The sequence below is a fragment of the Rhopalosiphum maidis genome, chromosome 4 (genome assembly GCF_003676215.2).
Source record: "Rhopalosiphum maidis isolate BTI-1 chromosome 4, ASM367621v3, whole genome shotgun sequence".
Lineage (NCBI taxonomy): Eukaryota > Metazoa > Arthropoda > Insecta > Hemiptera > Aphididae > Rhopalosiphum > Rhopalosiphum maidis.
The window spans coordinates 3,333,768-3,355,302 of record NC_040880.1 but is presented as its reverse complement, the minus strand read 5'-3'; the positions used below and the strand labels follow the sequence as shown (position 1 = coordinate 3,355,302).

At 27.3% G+C, this 21,535-nt stretch overlaps 4 protein-coding genes across 4 annotated transcripts; 2 read left to right on the top strand and 2 right to left on the bottom strand.

The window, feature by feature from the left end:
* Positions 1-2,516: 2,516 nt before the first annotated feature.
* Positions 2,517-5,988, bottom strand: LOC113560624 (DNA repair protein complementing XP-C cells). Its single transcript, XM_026966613.1, has 6 exons — positions 5,741-5,988; positions 3,967-5,565; positions 3,578-3,819; positions 3,260-3,485; positions 3,035-3,200; positions 2,517-2,949 (listed from the first exon to the last, which is right to left on the bottom strand). Exons 2-6 carry the CDS (start codon positions 5,551-5,553, stop codon positions 2,618-2,620), a joined length of 2,553 nt encoding a protein of 850 aa, XP_026822414.1. The 5' UTR covers positions 5,554-5,565; positions 5,741-5,988; the 3' UTR covers positions 2,517-2,617.
* Positions 5,989-6,323: 335 nt separating this feature from the next.
* Positions 6,324-11,619, top strand: LOC113560647 (periodic tryptophan protein 2 homolog). Its single transcript, XM_026966652.1, has 19 exons — positions 6,324-6,632; positions 6,709-6,821; positions 6,888-6,982; positions 7,048-7,176; positions 7,242-7,359; positions 7,713-7,865; positions 7,935-8,095; positions 8,158-8,380; positions 8,436-8,643; positions 9,086-9,234; positions 9,289-9,436; positions 9,503-9,659; positions 9,728-9,908; positions 10,241-10,388; positions 10,462-10,639; positions 10,701-10,844; positions 10,913-10,987; positions 11,074-11,275; positions 11,410-11,619. Exons 1-19 carry the CDS (start codon positions 6,615-6,617, stop codon positions 11,543-11,545), a joined length of 2,736 nt encoding a protein of 911 aa, XP_026822453.1. The 5' UTR covers positions 6,324-6,614; the 3' UTR covers positions 11,546-11,619.
* Positions 11,620-13,822: 2,203 nt separating this feature from the next.
* Positions 13,823-17,534, top strand: LOC113560950 (testin-like). The gene is made up of 6 exons (XM_026967087.1): positions 13,823-14,565; positions 15,472-15,682; positions 15,752-16,674; positions 16,739-16,843; positions 16,912-17,070; positions 17,148-17,534. The coding sequence occupies exons 1-6, from the start codon at positions 14,494-14,496 to the stop codon at positions 17,352-17,354; spliced, it is 1,677 nt and encodes a 558-aa protein (XP_026822888.1). The 5' UTR covers positions 13,823-14,493; the 3' UTR covers positions 17,355-17,534.
* A 637-nt stretch (positions 17,535-18,171) lies between these two features.
* On the bottom strand, positions 18,172-20,931 carry LOC113548212 (nuclear speckle splicing regulatory protein 1). The gene is made up of 4 exons (XM_026948971.1): positions 20,731-20,931; positions 20,068-20,176; positions 19,092-19,244; positions 18,172-19,018 (listed from the first exon to the last, which is right to left on the bottom strand). The coding sequence occupies exons 1-4, from the start codon at positions 20,748-20,750 to the stop codon at positions 18,239-18,241; spliced, it is 1,062 nt and encodes a 353-aa protein (XP_026804772.1). The 5' UTR covers positions 20,751-20,931; the 3' UTR covers positions 18,172-18,238.
* Between the last annotated feature and the right edge of the window lie 604 nt (positions 20,932-21,535).

Below are 21,535 nucleotides of genomic sequence, written 5' to 3'. Positions count from 1 at the left end.
ATATTACAGGTAGGTAGGTACCTAGAATTTTGGTGCTTTTGTATGAAACGTACATTTTTTATCTCATTTTGGCGCTTATGAGTTATGTCTCCCACCATTCATTTTAATATATAATTTGCTAATTACTGTATTATAAAAAGAATAAGAACTATTTTTATTTTTAATACAGACCAAATATTGTCAATTAATTTACTATATGCTTTTATTTTAAGTTTGTATGTTATTGTAGTTTGAAAACCTGGTTCATGGTTGCGTTTGAGAATGTGTGAGTGTCGATAGTTATGTGTTATAAATTTGTGGTATTTCACAGTTCTACTTTAAAGTTCGATGGAATAAAAGTCGAGTGAAAAATCCATTTTTTATTTATTTTAAAATCGAATAATACGCAGAGTTTTTCGAGGATTCATTACTTACCTATATTATGTTGTTACTTGTGGACGGTTGTTATTAGTTTGTTACTAATATTGCTATACATAATACATTAATGGAATCAGTAGCAGAGATGTACACAGAAAAAAGTTTTGGGGGTGTTTTTGAAAATTAGTTATTGGAAAAAGTAGATCTTGTTTTAAATAAATATATAAAAAAAACATGTGAAAATTAGGTATACTTTTTTTTTTTAAAATATATTTGACTTAATTTTAAGAATTACGATCTATACATAGTACAATAAGTAATAATAATAAATTTACAGACAATTAACAGGAATAAGCACATGAGGAGGGAATCACACATTTGTGACACCTCTTACATTTGTAAGTTTTAACTTAAGTTATCAAATCACGGCACCATTTTCTCTTGAGGCGTCTAGTTGGGTAATCTGGAAGTGTTAGTGAAGCTAGGTATACTTAAAATACTTTTTTTTAATACAAACATTGATATAACAAAATTAACATTAAAATTGAATAAGTAAATAACCACGCAAAAACTCAAGTATTTCGGGGGGTTTTGAACACCCAAAACATCTCCCTGTGTACGTCCCTGATCAGTAGAGTGTACTTACTATACAGACATAAATAATATATTATACAGCGGTCGTATTGGCCGCGTTCATACCACGGTTGCTTGTATAAACTCTTATACCGCGATCCTATACCGTATACACTCAGCAAACGGTGGAAAACCAATTTTCCAGGGCGTTCGTCAGTAGGTATTGCAATTTCACACTTCACAGTATAGACGTGTACCAACAGTCGGCCGAAATGACTGCACAACAGCCGCCTATTATGGTCTACTATGCCGTTACAGTATTGGTGTAAGCGTGTTGCGGCCGTCGCGGCTAAGTCTGTACGATATTTTTCATCGGTCTGTCCACTCAGATTTAGCCTCTTAGGAAAATATTCTCGTCCGATTCCCATCAATTCCCGATCAAATAGTTTTCGTGGCATCGCCGTCTGTACAGTAATTACTGTATTTTGTATTTTTTTTTTTTTTGGGGATTTAAAGTTGTACATTTTCATACATGTAATTAGAAGTTCATCGACACAAACTGCTTTCATTCTTTAGTATTTTTATTTTATATTTTTCTGAAGTTACGGGGCAGGGGTGGCTTCTAAAACCTCCATATTGTGTAGTGTGTACGCGTTTAGTAGTTCTTAAGATACACATACACATCAATCACCTATTATACATAGGTAGGTACCTAATATGTATTCTTTATTGGAAAAGATCCACTTCTACATGCTTTTACGCCGTTACGGTGGTTATTCAAAATGTATTGTAGGCATTATGTTTACATAATATATTACGATATAATATAATATATTGTGACTACACAAACTCTAATAGGACGCATCAGTTGAATAAAAATTCTTCACGACCTATTCTTATTTATTACAACCATCCATCGAATGATCGAATAGTTATAAAAACGTACCTATTAAAACCCAAAGAGTCATAAATCATTCGAATTTGTCTACTACTAGTTGTGAATTTGCAATATTTTATGAATTTCATGTTTAAAAAAATACAATATGTATTGTACATTAGATTAATATTAATTTTACCTTGTTTTCAGTTAATATAATTTTAAATTTACCTAGATATTTAAAAAATATATATATTTAGGAACATTTTTTGACTTTGAATCGTTTTTGATTAGTTAGTCAAGTTTTTTAAATATATTTTAATACTGTTTTATCTAACAGAAGACTTGAACAAAAAGTTTGTGTTGACTATTAATACCTATATCAATACTGACTTTCATTAGTCATTACTCCATTGCTCAATAGCATAGCTAATAAGTACAATAGGTACAAACCACAAGGTACATATAAAAATCATCTATTATAATACCTATTATTATAAATTAATCTTTACACTTTGTCCAAAATTGAATACTAAATATTACTAATATACAATTAAAAATACATATTTTTAATTAAATTCGATTTTTTGATAATAACTATTCTTTATTCTTTCAAATTATAAATAGCATTATTAATAACAAAATACATTTTTAAATTTTATTAATAAGGATCACAATATAAATACTTTTTAACAAAACAACTAAAATAAAATTAATAATACTGTTGTAATTAAATATTAATACTTAAATTATTAATTCTACAAAATACAAACTTCATTAATTAAAATTAAATAAACTCATATATAGATTTTATTTTCTGCCATCGGTTGTCTTAGATGTAGACTGACCTTCTTTATCGCCTCCAAAGTAATTATACTTGATTTTCAAACGTTCACGAATAAGGAGAGCTCTTACTAATCGTTTCCAATTACCATAAACTCTATCTTCATATCTTTTTTGCTCTCGCTTACGACTTTCCTCAATTTCTTGGTTCCATGCATCTATTAAAGTATCCTTATATTCTTGACATACTACAAAACCGTCATTTACTGGATGGGATCCACCTGCGTGAAAGTCAAAACCTACAACTGCAGGAGCACAATCAATGTTCAATTTTTTTGCTATACGCAGTAATCCAGGAACTAAAATAAAAAATGATAAATTAATATGATGAACAATTACAAATAACAACTTATTTAGTTATAATAGTCTTATTTGTATGCATACGTTGAAGATGAACAGTTCCTTTGGGTAACATGCAAGGTTTAAACAAATCAACATTGCCATAACAATTTCTAGGAACTTGACCATTAGTAGCAGTTGGAGGATCGTATGGTTCAGTTTGCCAATAACCAAATAATTCTAATGGTGGAGGATCTGTTCGTACACCATTCTGTAATGTATATAATTAATAATAAATCAGATTGATAATAATAGACATAAGTAACTGACCCGATCAAACCTAGGGCGAGCTTTAACTTGTTTATATGATTTTTCTCCCATTTTAACTACACGAGCTTCTTTTAGCCAATTTTCTCTACCATTAAGCTCGTGAACATATTCTCGTAGATAAACTGGTTCATTTCTAACATGTCCAACAATTGGTGGTTCTGGCGGATAAATGGCTTGAAATTTTAGCAAATGTCTTGATAAGGCATACAATGGATGATTTTTATACCTTAAACAAACATTTTAATAATAATAAGCATAATAACTTTGAATAATCATGCTTGGTGTAAAATTTAAATAAAAAATTATCATTAAACTAACTCTGAAACTGTTTTAGGTAATGGTATATCTTCTAATTGTTTATCTAGTTCTTCATCCTCCTCACGTTCTCTTGCTGACCCGGTAGGACTGTAAGGTCGTAAAGTAGTTTTCCACCATTTAGGATCCACGCGGATTTTTCGTGTTAGAGTATGAAAATATGGATCATATCGTTTTGTAATATCTTTGATACTATTGTCATTATACCAAGCCAAAACATAACGCATAGGATGAGATGTACCATTCTATAAAATACAAAATGTAAAAATAAAATACTTTTTATAAAATAAAATGAAATAAAACTAATATTATAAACTCCACTACCAAAAAATATTTCAATATGTATAAAATAGTAAATACTATTGCTATATACAATTTATGAATTAACTAACATATATTTCTTTGATACAATGAATACGCTGACCAATAACATCCACACAAAACCATTTTTCTTCCATTTCTAGGAATACTTCCACCCAAAAATCATTTTTCACTTTTTTTTTAACAACTGTTTCACTATCCTGTATTGAATGATCATCTTCATCAGTTGAAAGAACACGGCGATCAATTTTTTCACTTATTTTAGATTTTTTTTTTGATACTTTTTTTTGGTCAACCGATTTTAATTTTTTTGATTCATCTTTTTCTAAACTAGATCGTGCTTTGTTTGATACTTTATTAAAATACTCAGATTTAGCATTTGTTTTGCTTTTTACAAAAATATCATCTTCTTGATCACTTGAAGAACTATTTTGATACATAATTTTATTTACTTTGGATTTTTTTTTCCCATTATCTATTTCATTATTTTTAATTTCTTTTTTAGAATTTTTAAGTTTATTTGATTTTTTATTGAAATATTCTGATTTTGATGAAGTTTTCTTTTTATTATCTACATTTGATTTACTAGTTGATGGTTTCATATGATCATCCTCAACTAAAGGACCCAACAATTGTTCAGAACTTGGTTTGATTGAGACAACATTTAAATTAATCACTAACCGTACATTCAATCCTAATGATCTTAAAATAGAAATAAACATTGCAATCAGTTCATATCTTGTTTTAGCTTCACATTTTGAAAATCGGTCAATTAAAGATAATACATTTATTTCACATAATGGATCAGTTTTTGAAGTTAATTTTATTGTTTTAGAAAACCATTTTATATAATTTTCTAAATAATTTAAATCACACTGCTTTGGTGGATATGCTTTTTTAGAAGGTACTAGAGATAATGCTGAACCCATAACTTCTGGTGAATTAAGAACATTGTTCAAATGATTACCATAAGAGATCCATAAAAGTAAATTTACTTTATGAATTAAAACTTGAGTATCCTTACATATTGTATTCATACGTCTCCTGAGAATATTTTCCATATCTTGACCTTTTTTACACTTCATATCATTTGGAAGTTTAACAGTGATTTCAACCATTTCAGGAATAGTATAGTCATCATTACGTTTCATTTCTTTTGTTACAGTATCATCAACATCGTTTAACACAGTTCCTAAATTAACTCCTTCTCCTACAGATAATATTTTGGCAACATCCATATTATCATAAAGACTATTGTCCACCAATGTGTCAACAGTCTTAGATTTTTCATCACTTTTAGAAAGTTCTATGGTATCTTGAGGATTTGAAAGAGTAGTGAAATCAAAATTTGTTTGACAAACATTGTCATCAACTTCACTTTCAGTATCAGACTGTTCTAATGCTTTTACATTGGGCTTGTTAAAGTCTTGACTATCATTATCGCTATCTGATTCTGATAAATTTAAAGTACAAGAATTTTTCATGAAAGTATTGTGAGTTTCAACCAATTCATCATCAGAACTGTTATCATCAGTTGATGAATCAATAACAGAAACTTCTAGTCGATGACCACGTTTACGTTTGATTGGAGGTTCACGAGAATTATTTTCAACAGTTTCTTTTGGTTTACAGGTACGTTTTGATCTGCGCAACATCATAATGGATTGGATCTATAAATAAGAATTTAAATTAAGATATAGAACATTTTTTTGTATAAGGTATTAAAAAAATAAAAATCATGGCTTTTTTTCAAATATATTTTTACTGTTATTTATAAATCTTAATTTGTTCTTTTTATAGTTCAGCAAAATATTAAATTGAATAATATTTTTTAAAAACATTTACCTTGTCCAAAAAAAAAAATCGAACAGAAAAGCAACAATTATATCATGTATTAACTGAAAATTTAAAAATAAATCAACAATTCATTAACTAAGATAGCAGTTGTTTTGTGATGGAGTTAATGTGGTGATATACAGAAATGTATTAAATACTGTGTAGATTGTAGATCAAAGATCAACTAGATCATAAATTCATGAACATGGATTTTAATATTAAATCTATATCGTGCATACATGTTACAACTACTAACTAGTTACTACTATGATATTAGATACTAAGATATAACATTATCATGAACAATGCAAAGTGGTCCAGAATTATCACATCCACCAGAATGCGCTTCGAACAGTTGTTATAGTTTTTACATAATATTATTGTACAGTAAATAATTTTTTATATCTAATTAGTAATTATAATCTAAACGATTACCTAAACTTTCGATTTTATGAAAAATATTAATTCAAACCATTTTTTATGACTAAATTATCCTAAATCGAGTTTAGGTATTACTAAGAATTTATAACTTTTAAACTAAAAAAAATAATTGTTTTAAAAAAATACTTTACATTTTTTCAATTTTTAGTGTATAGTGATATGGTGATCACTGATAACTGATATGATAGACTGATAATGGCATTCGATCCACGTGCTTACAACAGTTACAATTTATCTTACTTACCGCTTCTTACTAGTTCGTTGTTGTCACTGTAAAATAACTAAAATATGAATTATGATTTACGATAGCCAATAGCCATACTTCCATAGTTATTCTTAGTTCTTAGTTTATGTTGCTTAACTCAACTTTATAATTTTAAATTCTTATTATTGTCTAACGAAATACAACAGAGTCATTACCTTGTTTGTCGTGCTGTGCATAATGAGATTCAATTACAAGGTAAAACTTGTTAAAAGTAGTCCAATATAGTAATATAATAATCATTTTAAACTTTTAATTATATTTTTAAATTTAGTTTTCCAATGTTCTTGGAACTGTTTACCGTGAAGGGAATTTGACTTTTACACCTGATGGAAATTCTGTCATCAGTCCAGTGGGAAATCGGATATCAAAATTTGATCTCAAGAAGTATAAATTTTTATAATTTTTAAATTTTGTTTCTTAGAATGGCATGTAATTTTTATTTTATTATAGTAATACATCATTTACATTACCAGTGGAAAGTTCACACAATTATGAACAAATAGCTCTGTCACCAGATGGCAATCTTTTGTTTGCTGTAAACGAAGGTATTGAAATTATCTTTAAAAACCTAATAAATTACTTATATTATGATTTTATTAACCGTATTTAGTTGGAGAAGCGGATTTAATCAGCTTAGTAAGCAATAGAGTAATTCACAAGTATCGTTTCAATGAACGAGTGCTTCACCTGAGATTTAGTCCTGATGGAAAACATATAGCTGCTTGTAAGCTCAACAAAAGTAAGTTTGATATAAAATATTTATATGTATAAAGTTTAAAGTTTAATGTATTAATCTTTTTTTAGTTTTTATATTGCAAACACCTGGTCATTTTATTGGACAGTTCAATCAGTTTGCATTGGAACGAGTTTTCAGTGATATTCTTGGAGATACCACATATGTTGCATGGACTGATGATTCAAGGTATATCATATGATATACTTTTTTATCTATTTAGCATTACAGACTAGAATACTAATATATTATTTAGTATTTGTTATCTAATGTTTGAAATTTCTGCATAATATACTGATTATCTTAACAATAATTATAAAAAATCTTACAAATTACTAATTATTGATAGTATTAGGTATATTTCAGTAATTTCTTATCGCACAACTTAACTTATCAAATTTGGTATGTTCGCTGGAAGCATTTGATAGCAGTTTGCTATCCTAAATAACTAAATAAGAACTTAGATCGATGTAACCATAACCCTACTTATACTGTATACTAAGTACTTATAATAGTTATGAAACATTCTTTTAATTTTTCAGTATTTTAGCCGTGGGCAGTAAAGATGCTACTGTGAGGCTCTATACAATAGGAAATTACTCAAATTTTAGACCATATTCATTAACTGGACATCCTGATACTATAGTTGGAATATTTTTTGAAGAAAATTCACTTGACTTAATGGTTGTCACCCGGTATGTTATGAATTGGATTTTAAATTATTTCATAAACTAGGCTAATTCTTTAAACAATTATAATTACAGAAATGGCCATTTATCTGTTTGGCAATGTTCACTATTATTAAATCAATTGACTACTGTTGAATCAGTTAATAATAAACGATTAAAATTAAATGATGATGAAGAAGATGAAATTGATTTATCCAAAGGAGAAGACAGAGAACGTTATATCATTAATAAAGAAGGTACCTACTCATGAAAACAAAATTAATTTTTTTTAATTATTTTGTGTATGATATTATTTCAGAAAAATATAATAAAAAGCAATTACTTTTGGATAATAAAAATGTATTGAGTTACCGTAAATTATCAACATATTATCTAAATGATTTTATAAAAGATGAACATAACAATTTGAAAATGACTGCTGCTGATTATCATAAAAAGGTCAAAATCCTTGTAACTGGCTTCTCAAATGGATCATTTTTAATTTTCGAGACTGTTGGGAAAACACTTATTCACTCTTTAAAGTTTGTCTAACTTACATTTTATCTTTAAACATTATTTATTGGTTTATGTTGTCAGTATTTCAGATACCAGTATTAGTACAATAGTGTTAAATAATGCTGGTGATTGGATTGCAATTGGCTGTAAAGGACATGGTCAATTATTGGTTTGGGAATGGCAAAGTGAAACATATGTTATGAAACAACAGGCACACGGTTCTGAAGTATCTTGTTTGACATATTCAGGTGACTCTGTATATATAGCCACTGGTGGTGAAGACGGAAAAGTAATTTATTAATACAATTGCATGCTATAAAATAAAAGAATGTAATAAAAACTCGTGGATTTATTTCATCCATCTTAGTTTCCCATTAGATATTTTTCTATAATACTTTAATATTAGTCTTCCAAATTGTATTCGTCATTTATATATTATAATCAATATTACTTAATATATTTAGTAAATTTCAGTCATTAAAATAGATACAAACTTTAAAGCCATTATATAAGTATAGCTAGTAAAAGATAAATAGTAGTATAAGACAATATAATATTAATAATTAAATATTATTAACACAGCCTGGAAGAATTAAAATTTTCTAATAATATTATTAGATTATAATACACATATGTCAAACATTAATATTCTATATTTTATATTTGTGACAGTAACAAAAATTATGCATATCATATCCTTATAAATTGCACATCATTTTTTTAAATTTTAGGTGAAATTATGGAATAACCAATCAGGATTTTGCTTTGTTACGTTCTTAGAACATACAAGTACTGTTACAGACATAGTATTTGCTCCTAACAAAAAATTTATAATATCTGCATCTCTGGATGGTACAGTTCGTGCTTTTGATCTTATAAGGTAAGAATATGTTCATCAATAATTTTATAGTATTATTATACATTTATTTTTTAGATACCGTAACTTCAAAACATTTGTGTCCCCTCGACCTGTACAATTTAGTTGTGTATCTATTGACTCTACTGGAGAGTTTATCGCTGCTGGTGGACAAGATGTTTTTGAAGCATACCTGTGGTCCATGAAAATTGGCAAACTTTTAGAAGTATTCATATTTAAAATACTGAAAATTAAACACTTAACCACAACTAATTCAATGATATTGTTTTAGGTTTTGTCAGGACATGAAGGACCAATAGTGAGCTTAGCATTTAGTCCCACAATTTCTAGTACTACATTAGTAACTGCTAGTTGGGATAAAACATTACGTATTTGGAATGCTGTAGAAAATGCCTCTGATCATGAAACTATTCAACTCTTTGCTGATGGTGATTAATATATTAATTAATATGTTGTATAATTAGGTATTTATAAATCCAGCGTTCGTATTATTTAGGTTTATGTGTTGCATTTCGTCCTGATGGAAAAGAAGTAGTTGTTGCTACATTGGACGGTCAATTATTATTTTTTGACGTTCGTACTTCAACTCAAGTTGCTAGTATTGAGGGCAGAAATGATCTTGGAAGTGGTCGAACAGATACAGATCTCATCACAGCTAAAAAAAATCTTCAAGCAAAGTATAACAATTTTCATTTTTATAATTAAATATTGATCAATAATCAGCCACCTAGGTATGTACAGAAATTGTCTGATGACTAACTAAAAATGTACTTAAAATTCATTTTCTACTATTATGCAACTAGAGATTAATTTGGGAGGTACTAAAAGTATATAATTATTAATTATGTTCACTATCAATCCTGAATCTTAACTTATTTTTAACTTAAGAAGCCTATCTTTCTAAGAATACATTAAAATTATTAATTAAAGTATGTACATGCCTATACTTTTAACATTTTTATATTTTTAATTTTTGTTATATCAAATAAGAGTGTTTATCTTTTTATAGAGCATTTAACTCAGTTTGTTATTCAGCTGATGGACAATTTGTTATTGCTGGAGGCCAATCCAAAAATGTTTGTATTTATAATGTTGCTGAAGGTATTTTATTAAAAAAATTTGAAATTACACAAAACCAATCGTTTGATGCAGTACTTGTGAGTAACTTAAACTAATAATGAACAATTTTATTCTATTTTATTGATATATTATGTATATTTTAATTATTAGGATGTTGTCAACCGACGTAAAATGACAGAATTCGGGAATATAGATCTTATTGAAGAACGCGAAACAAGAGAAGGAGGAAATGTTAGATTAAAATTACCTGGTGTACATAAAGGTGATTTGGCAGCAAGAACATTTAAGCCAGAAGTTAATGTTTTTGATGTCAAATTTTCTCCAACTGGTAATAATTAATAAAGGTTTTTTTTTATTATTAAAATGTTTCTAACATATCTTTTAATTAGGTTTATCATGGTCAGCTGCTACTACAGAAGGTGTTTTGGTATATTCACTTAATAATGGGTTCATATTTGACCCATTCCTTTTGGAACTAGGAATAACAACAAAGACAACAAGAGACACTTTGCTTAAAAAAGAGTATGCGTCTGGTGAGTCTAATTTATAATTATATATATTTTTAATATTAAATTTTTAAATATTTTTTAATATTTTCCAGCATTAATGATGGCACTGCGTCTCAATGAATCAAATCTAATTACTGAAATATTAGAATCTATACCATCAAAAGATAGTGAGTATCTTAGTTTTTAAATATTGAAAAATTAAATAATAGTAATGTGTATATTTATATGTCTTTTATTCAATGTTTTATTATAGTTGAACTAACTGTAGTTTCATTGCCACAAATGTATGCTGAAAAAATTATGAAACACATTGCAATACTCTTAGGATCTACAATACACATAGAATTTTATGTGCAGTGGATTATGTTCCTGCTAAACTCATATCAACCTCACCAGACCATAATTTTAACTCTATATAAAAATTTATCTAAAAAATTTACAGATTTATCAAAGGTGTAAGTATTGATTATGAAAAATAATATCATGTATTCTTGTTATAAGAATAAGACAGAGTAACTGAATATGTGATGTTTTTATTTTATATTTATAAATATGAATTAAAAAAATTCAATATTTTATAATTTTACAGTTGTGATTACAACAAATATACATTAGCGGTTATAAAGAGATTGGCTAGCTTACAAACAAATGAAGTGAAAGAAGAAGTAAAAACAGAAAATGAACCGATGGAAATTGATGAAGACAAAGTTATTTCTATTTATTAATGATGTTACATTGTTACTAAACAATTTTATACTCTAACTAGTGTTAATAAATATAAATATTTCCAAGTATTTAATTTTAAAAGTTTGAAATTATTGTGATTATTATACAAATATATGTATAGTAATTGCCAATTAATAATATTATTTTTAAATTGTTAATGAATGTTTTTTATTCAAGCGAACAAAAATATATATGTATAAGCAAGTGATGGAAGATGAAACATTTTTACAAATTAAAAATAATGAAAACATATGTTATTTTCAAAAAATTTATTAGCTTGGCTTTAGGTAGGTTATATACCTTTGGTGTAAGCAAATTGAAATCTTGCTATACAAAAAGCTATTATTTATAGCTTAATTAAATTGTTTAATTCTGTCGAAAAGAGCATGGTCTTAGATAAGAGCACGAAAAAAAATAACGATTATAATTTAATGTTTCATAATGTCATCAGTATTTACCCCACATCAAATTTACCCTTGAAAAATTGTGTATTTTTTACTTATATAAATATGGCTATACTAGCCTAAATTGTTATATCTTAGTCTTTATGTTTATTTTTTATTTTAGATAATATAACAACAGTAAGCTTATGAACATTTTATTTTTTCTGGTGTAAAAATATTTTTTTTTTTATTAATTTGATTATTTTTTTCAAAAAATTATCTCATCAACTTTCTACATAATATGTATTAAATTAAATATGGGTATTTTGACTTGGATCAGCACACTGTTAACATTTGTTCGTAAATGTTATTGAATAATTTTGGTTTGAATTGCCCAAAATACCAGATAAATAACAAGGGAATTTACCAATTATATATTTACTGGGTATTTATCCATCACTACTTATAAGACTATAAAATAATAATATATCAAATTATTATAATATAATACCTAAACCTAATGATTTTATTGTTATGACCGTTGAAGTTACAACTTACAAAATACAAGTCTACAGCTAATAATTACCTTTGATTTTGTAATTAGTTCACTAACTGTTCAATGATTTTCAAATTTCAAACACGTAATTTTAAATTATTTTTAGCGTCTTAATCACGATTTACGATCTCAGCAGCATAATGGAAGTTATATCGTATTTTATTCTTTTGAAATTTTATATTTATCACATTGTTAACTTTAAATTTCGTTTAAGTATGTAGGACTATTGTTTATAGAATAGTATATTCTATAATTAATTTCGGAACGTAGGTATTGCAATCAATTTTATTACAGGCATAGTCGTATAACTTGATATAGGTACCTTATGTAAGTCTATAATACAGAATATAATAATGGATCAGAATGACTTGAGTTATGACAATAATCTAATCTAATTTATTGCAATAATGGGTTTTTTTCTCTATACGTTCCAATTTTATACATTATACTTACAAACTTTACTTACATTTCATCGTTACTAAATACATAATCGGTAAGACCGGAAAGTTTGTACATCGGATAAATGAACCGATTTAAAGATAGGTCTGGTAAAAAAATGCTCTGGCTGTAGGAAAAACGCCATACCAAATAAGTTCACGACTATTTTTTTATTATATTATACATTTTATAATTTTTAATTTTAAACAATAAACTTATACTATTTCAATAATCAAGTAACACTTTTATTTTAACATATTACATATCTACATTCTACAACCATAATCAATTTAATATAATATTATTTTAACATTTTTAACTACGATATAAATATATAAATAGTTATTATTTTATTTGATGTTATATCTAGGTATACTACTTAGTATAATAAATTAAGTGCACCGTGTACAATAATGCAATATAATATAATAAAATAATTTAATAATTAATGAAAAACAATGATAGGTATATTATTTTATTAAATATTATTAAAAGGATATGTAAATATATTATGTACACTACGAACTAAGGTTAATATAATATCTTTTAATAAAAAAGCATTATGTATCTATTTAGTAAGTATGGAGCTTTATTTCCTAGATTCGTAGATATCTAAGATATCCACCTGTATAGGTAATAGGTAATAAGACGGTTAGGTTCAAGTATTTAGACCTCTGCACTCTGAACCTTGAGTCTTGACTACAGAATAGATTTAATTTATTCAAGGCCCTCGAATGTTCTCATTTTCTTTAACCGTGGTCTGAAACTCTGAACAGTCAGCAGTCTGAACAGACAAACGAGTACAATAAGTGATCGTTATCAATTTTATCATTTATTAATTAAATCTTCTTATCGGCTCATTCTGCTCCTAAGCCGGTCGTCAGTGTCTTCGTGGGCCACAGGGCCGTGACCGTGACAAATAACTAGATAAATATTAAATAATAATGTAAACATTGAATAGTAAACCCCCAGTTGCCAGTTGGCGTTTGACAGTTGAGTTGTCAGTTAGGAGTTAAGCGCTAGCCATTAGAGCATTGTCCACTATAATATTATTATAACTAGGTATAAGGCAGTATTGCACTAAGCTCGTGCCTCGTAGTTGGGCGGTTTTCAATCGTCTTTCCGCGTTCATCTCTCTCCCCATCTGTTTATCGTGTCCCCGACCCCGACTCAGTTGCAATCCACAAGTCGTCGGTAGTAGGTTTTGTTTAGTCTCATTGAAATTCTTCGTCGCTGACGTCATCTCCAGACGGGAGGTGTGTAAACAACTTAATATACTTTATACAGTATTCGATATTGTGTTGCTAACCGTTCGTTCGTTTTTTCCTCCACTCATTATTTCGATAAACTTAATCTACTATGACCATACAACACGTTCAATGCTATGACGATGATTCATTGTTTCGTCACTCAGCTTACGTTTGCTTCGTGTGTGCCTGTTAAAATTCGCACTCTGTTTATATGACAATAGTGCAATATTCCAACGAGAAAATTAGTTTTTTTTCACAGCTTCAATACTCTTTAGCATACGAAAAGAAAAAGCCATTTACACAATATTTTACATCGAACAATGGCTTTGGAACCGGAAGAACACTTTAAAACACCCGAATGGGTTTCGAGGTTGGAGAACAAACACAAAAAAGTACGTACATACAATATTTTAGTTATTTACAATCATCAATTCCATTAAGTAGGTACCTACATTTTAATCAATAAAATAATAATACGTTGTTTTTGCACAAGAATCGTTTTATTCAAATTTAAAGTAAATTTTACATTTTGTACCAACCTACTGTAATAGTAATTTAAGTACATTACCAAATCACATTAATAATCTTTTTTAGTTTAAAATAAATAACATAGGTTTATCTGTAAAAAGATTTTAATTTAAAGAAGCACGTTTTTTTTCATCTATTTTTTCTCTAAATTAATAACTAAATATTGAGCAATTTTTACTATACCATCTGTAATAATAATTTACAAAATCATTTTTGATCGTTTATTTTTGTGATTTTGTAATACCCATCTCCTGACACATTACAAAGTTGATTTATTAGCATTGATTAAACATAATATGTTTATTTTTTTGGTTTATAATTCATATTGGTTGTGATTTATTCCTCCCACCATGGTTTTTTTGTGTACATATACTTATAGTAGATTTGTATACATTTTAAAAAACACATTAAAAATATAAGAGGTACCTTTTTTTTAAATTTTTTTATAAAAGATATTTACCTACAATCTGTTTACATAGAAAAACAATAAGTAAATTAGATACAATAGATTACTAGATGTGACAACGTGAGGGAAGGGAACGTCCAGTGACACTACTTCCAATTTATGAACTTGGGGGGGGAGGTAAAATGTTTTAAAAATGTACCAGGTTCCAGGAGGTACCTATACCCTCAAATTTGGTTTTTTTTTAGGTTTTTATTACTTATTACTGGTTTTCAAGCAATTATTAATTTTTTATACCTTATTCATCAATGAAACCTGATACCACTTATCTAATAACAATATTTATTTATAATTACTTTATTTTCAGTATCATAAATTAGCTCATGAAGTTGGATCTGGTTCAAGTTGTTTAAAATGTGGAGATGCTTGTCCTGGCTTGGATTTACATTTTTGGCGAAAGGTGTGTATGAATTGTAAATGTAAAAAAGAAGAACATAATATTGTTGATGAAGATCAGTATAAGCAGTTGGATATTTTATTTAACGATTCAAAATCAAATTACCAACCAATAAAAGCAGGTATAGTATTGTAAAAAATATAGGTTTATGTATGTATATTATTTAATTGGCTTAATAATTTTATTTTAGTGTTGAATATGATTATTAAACCTGATGATCAATTTATCAAAAAACAAGAAACTGATCAAAATCAAAATGAATTTAAATTTGATTGGGTCCCACCTAATGTTCATAAAGATCTAGCTTCAGAATACATGCAGTTGTTACCATCTGACAAATTACCTATTAGTGGCACTGAAGGAGCTTATTACAGACGCAAGCAACTTGAAAAACAAGTTCCTTTACATGATTTTAATGCAAATGTTTGTCATGATCTGACTGTTGAAGAAGCTGATGCTATGGGTTCTTATTTAAAAAATTTAAAAGAGAATGCTGTTGGTCAAGGCTTGGTCAAAAAACTGTTTGATAACACTAAAAATCCAATTCCATTGTTTAAAAATATGAATCTTACACCAAAACCATTTAAAAAAAGTTATAACCAACCGCTCGAAGAAGAAGAATTTCCACCGCCTCCCCCGGAACTTTTATATCCGTTGTCTAACACTGAATTAAAGACACCGAGTACATTTATTGGGAACAAAAGCTATTCTGGAAGCAATAAACCAGATGTCAATATTTTAGACACTGTTAATAATAACCCAGCTGAATGTAACAGGCAAGTGATTACTTCACAAAGACCAAATTCAAACATAACTGTATCAGAAACTTTACCTCAACAACAGATGAATTTCTCCTCAAATATTCAGAATGACAATTACAAACCTATGCATCATGATAAAGATATTGGCGAATCATTAAAAAATCCACTCTGGGAAGCTCCAAATGAATTCACAACATCTAATGCTGATGTATGTATTTTATCTGATGGCAAAGAGTTGCGTTGTAAGCAATGTAATAAGAATGTAATACCTGGTCAAGTTGCCGTTATGGCTGAACGTACTGGTAAAGAAGTATTTTGGCATCCATCGTGTTTTGTTTGTTCTACATGCGAGGTAAGTTTTATTAAATTTACTAGACTAATATTTTAATATTTTAACATATTTTTCTATGATATAGGAATTATTAGTTGATCTAGTATACTTCTATTATAATGGGAATGTTTATTGTGGAAGACATTATGCTGAAATCTTAAATATACCACGATGCAATGCTTGTGATGAGGTGAGATAGAACTTTTATTTTTTACATTTTAATTCTATAGTAATCATTGTTTTATAATTTTTTTTTAGTTGATATTTTTGAAAGAGTATACGATTGCTGAAGAACATACCTACCATGTTCGACATTTTTGTTGTTTTGAATGTGACAAACCATTAGCTGGATTAGAATATGTGTCGATTGAAAAACAACCTGTTTGTTTGGATTGTTATCAAAATAAATATGGAAAAGTATGTACATTAGTTATTAATAAAATACTTTCAAAGTGCAGTATGTTTTATAAATTAGTATCTATAATTTTGTTTAGAAATGCGAAACCTGTCACAAAATGATAGTGGCTGGTGAAAATAGAATTGGTTGGCAAGAGTTGAGCTGGCACGAATCTCCAGCATGCTTTAAATGTTATCAGTGTTACACATCACTTTTAGGGAAAAAATTTACTGTTAAAAAGGAAAAGCGACCTTTGTGTAGTAGAGAATGTGTAATAGCTTTTAATAATTCTACAGAACTTTAATATTGTGTTAAATTATTTTTTGTAAATACAAGGAGATTCATTAAGTATTTCTGATCTTTTGTGGTAGAATAGTAATTTCTAATATTCTACCACTAAATAATCATTATGCTTTATAAATCATCTTGTGTAAACATAAATATTAATACTTCTTATGACATTTTTTATTAAATTAAGAAGACAGTACAGATTTAATTGTAAATCAAATTAATGTTTGTGATACACTTATACATTTAATATTTATAATATAATTTGATTTTCTTATCATAAATATTATTTTTACTATTTTCATATGTAAAAAAAATATTTGTATACTGAGAACAGTTTTGAATCAAATATTTATAGATTATGTACTTTTAAAGTCTTCATTTTTTATACAGACAAAAAAAAAATGAATAGTTTATAAAGATACTTCATTACCATTTATTTATATAAAATGATGTATTGTCTTCTTTTTTTTTTAAAAAAAATATTCAAATTATCATATATTTAATTATTTATCATAGCTACATAATATATTTTTAAGTAAAATTTCATTCCAATAATGTTCCTATATAAACGTATATTTTAAAAATTTTATATTAAAAATATAATTTTTTATCACAAATCCTATTGTAGATTATAAATATCATTTTCAGGGTAATTTCTATTTATATGCCATTATTTTCAAACTACTGTGATAATTATACATCTGCCATTTATTATTGTACTTTTAACAAAAATTTTTTATTTAAATGTTTAGAATTATTTATTTTTGTGTTAAATTATTTTATGATAAAAAAAAAACATTTATAAATAAAATACAATAATATTTTTGAATAAGAAATGTATTTGTATTATATATTTATTTTATGCATATTATTAGTGAAATAAAAATAATATTACTTTTAAGATCTAACATATTGTAGATTAGTTTGTTTCATTTGTCTTTGAAAATATCTTTGACGTGCTTCTTCAAAAACATTACCAACTGTCCTCTTTAACCAAATATTTATTTTGGGTTTAATTTCTTTTGGTTTACTTTCATTTTTTTCGACTTTTTTGTCTTTAGGTATCTCTTTAGTTTCTTCTTTTGATTCTGATTTTGGTTCTTCATTTGATGATGTATCCTTTACATCAATTTTTGTTGTTTCCACAGTTGATTCTTTTAATTTTTCTTCAGGTTTATCTACAATTTCATCTGGAGATTTTTTATCGTCATGATTTTCAATTTTTCTACGCTTTGAATCCACAGACGAATCAGAATCTGATATGTCAGTATCTCTATCATCATTAGCATTATTATCGTCTTCTGAAGTGTTTGAAGAAGCACGTTTTCTATATTGACGACTTGCATCAGACTTCTTAATGGGTTTTTTCATTTCGTCAATTTTATCATTTTCATTCTTGCATAATTCTTCTTTAAATAAATGCCTGTAAAAACTACCCATGTCTTTCTGTTTTGTAACATCATTAATGTCTTCAATCATGGAAAACTTTAGGTCTTCTTCATCCAGTTTTTTTAACTCTTCTAGTTTTGCTTTGTACGAAGCAGTGACAAATGCTTCTTTGTCTTTAAATTGGTCTCCTTCGGCTTCTCTTTCTTTTTGAATTAACCTTTCATTTCTACGTTCATATTCAATTTTGCGTTTCTCAGCTTGGACTAATAATTTTTGTATGTATCGCGGCTAAAACGTAGTAATAACACTATTAGTGGGTACATGTTTAAAAAAAATATTTACAATTTAATATTGTATGTACCTTAACATCTTTCTTTTTCTCAATGTGATGTTCTTTTTTTTTCTCCATGTCATCATAAACTTCATCATACTGAAATACTGTTGCATCTTCTTTGAGTGCCTTGTCAATAGATAATTGTGCACTTCTTTGTTGAGCTTTAGTTTGATTATAAGTCTGAAATGTATGAAATAAATTAAATTCTTATATGTTTTAAATAAAAAAAGATTTATGAATATAACATATTTTAATTCAAATAAACGAGAAAAATGTATATACATACATTACATATTATTTAAATAATATCAAATTAAAGAAATTTTGTTTAATTTTTAAATATGATATATTACACATAATATTAAATGTATTACATTTTAGACTTATATTATGTGTCATTTAATACGTCATAATTTCATACTATTACATAACCGTAGGTATTACAGAAAATAAGTGACTGTAGACTTTTATATTAAGTTAAATACAATTTTGAAGGATGTGAAACAAAAAGAAACACAACTGAAATAATTGAACATTATTATCGCATAGAAAATTTATTTTGTTTATAAATAATTATAAAAACTGATACAGAGGAGCGTCGATTATCCAGCCCGTCAATTATCTGCACTACAAAATGTATGCGTACAAATTTATTTTTAGTTTAATTTTAATTAGTTTTATTATTCGTTATGTTCCTTTTATTGTGTCCATATTATGAAATGTGAGATTATTTTTTTATCAATTATAGCTCACTCAAATGTAGTGAATTGTAAAAAAAAAGTTGATTATTATTTTAAATAAATACATTACATATATTTTTATTATATTTTTTATATTATGTATGAATATTATACTTGGTATTACATCTAGTAAATTAGTTTTTAACTTTATTTTAAAACTGTCAATGGTTGTTTGATTATTCGCACAAATTGAATATTTGCAACCCATTCAGTTCTAATTAATGAGGATAATCGACACTCTACTGTATTATATTGATAAATACTTGAATGGGTTTTTTTGACGTTTCAGAGTCAGAATCACTGTCATCTCCAAACACATTAGTAATCCTCCTCGGAACCTCTGTTGCTTTTTTTGGCACAATCAATCCATACCTAGAAAAAAAAAGTTATTATTTTATCTATTAATAAGTTTATTTTTTAAAGGTCTAGCTATTCCTCAGGATAAGGTGTCAACAGGCTAAACATGAATTTGACAACCTATTATGTCAATAATAACACAACATTATTATTTGTCTATAGCAGACATGTCAAACGCGCAGTACTCCACCTTTTTTATTTTGCATTTTGTGGCTACCAAGGTTATTGAAAAATCAAGCGAATAATAAAAAAAAAAAATATACCTACAATTTTAATTTTGTAATATTATGATTTTGAGATAATATATTTTAGTTTACGCATGATACGTTTTATTATTAATGTATAGGTACTTTCTCGGCTATAATATTGTTACACGTTTTGTTTAGTGTTTTTTTTTTCTCAACATGTTTTTGTACAGTCTACACATTTATTTTATTTTATTCTTTGTTTTTTGTTTAATCGATACTTTACGTTTGACATGGCTGGTCTACAGCATTGCACCGCGAAATATGATTTTTAACACTGTAACATTCTTAGTTCACAGTGAACAACACAGTTATATCGCTCACTTTTTACCGCTAGATTCCATGATCGCGTACGATTGATGTGCTTATTCGAATAGGTACTTTAGAACTCTGTGTTGAAGTTTTTATTCATTATTGAGAGTAAATACTATTGTCTGTTTGTCTGCAAGACTGTAATAACTAATAATTAAATAATTTTTAGTTGACTTGTTGACATAATATTACCGACAACGGGTGCTTATGATAATATTATTATGATTTATGATAAATAGAATATGATAATTGATAACGATATTGTTATTATCACTGTTGTAGCAAAAATGTACGTTGTTGCAAAATACAGATTCGAATAAAATAAATAATGACTTGGTTATAAACTTAATTATAATAAATAGTTTTATAATTTATTCAAAAATTACAAGTCGGGTAATAAAATCCACGTTGATTATTCATAAATCCGTTTTGATAAATAAAATTGACTGATTCAACTTCATAGATGGCAGCACATCATTTATACGAGATATTTCGCGGACACGGACACCGGTGGAACCACGGTTATAATCGGACAACAGAATGTAGACGGAATAATATTATCTTAATTCATGGTGAAGACACGTCTTAAATCTTCATTCTTCAGTCGTGGATCGCACGAATTTGAGTGTATAATGTACATAAACGTCCATATTTATTTTTACGAGACCTATTTGAATATAAAAACGCAAAAAAAGAAGACGGATTTGTATAAAGTCTAAAGGTATCGTAAATCGTTTTTAATAAACTCCTCTTGAGTCTATCACAGAATAAAATAGTCTACCCTGTAATTATCTTATTATTTTTATATTTTATTTAT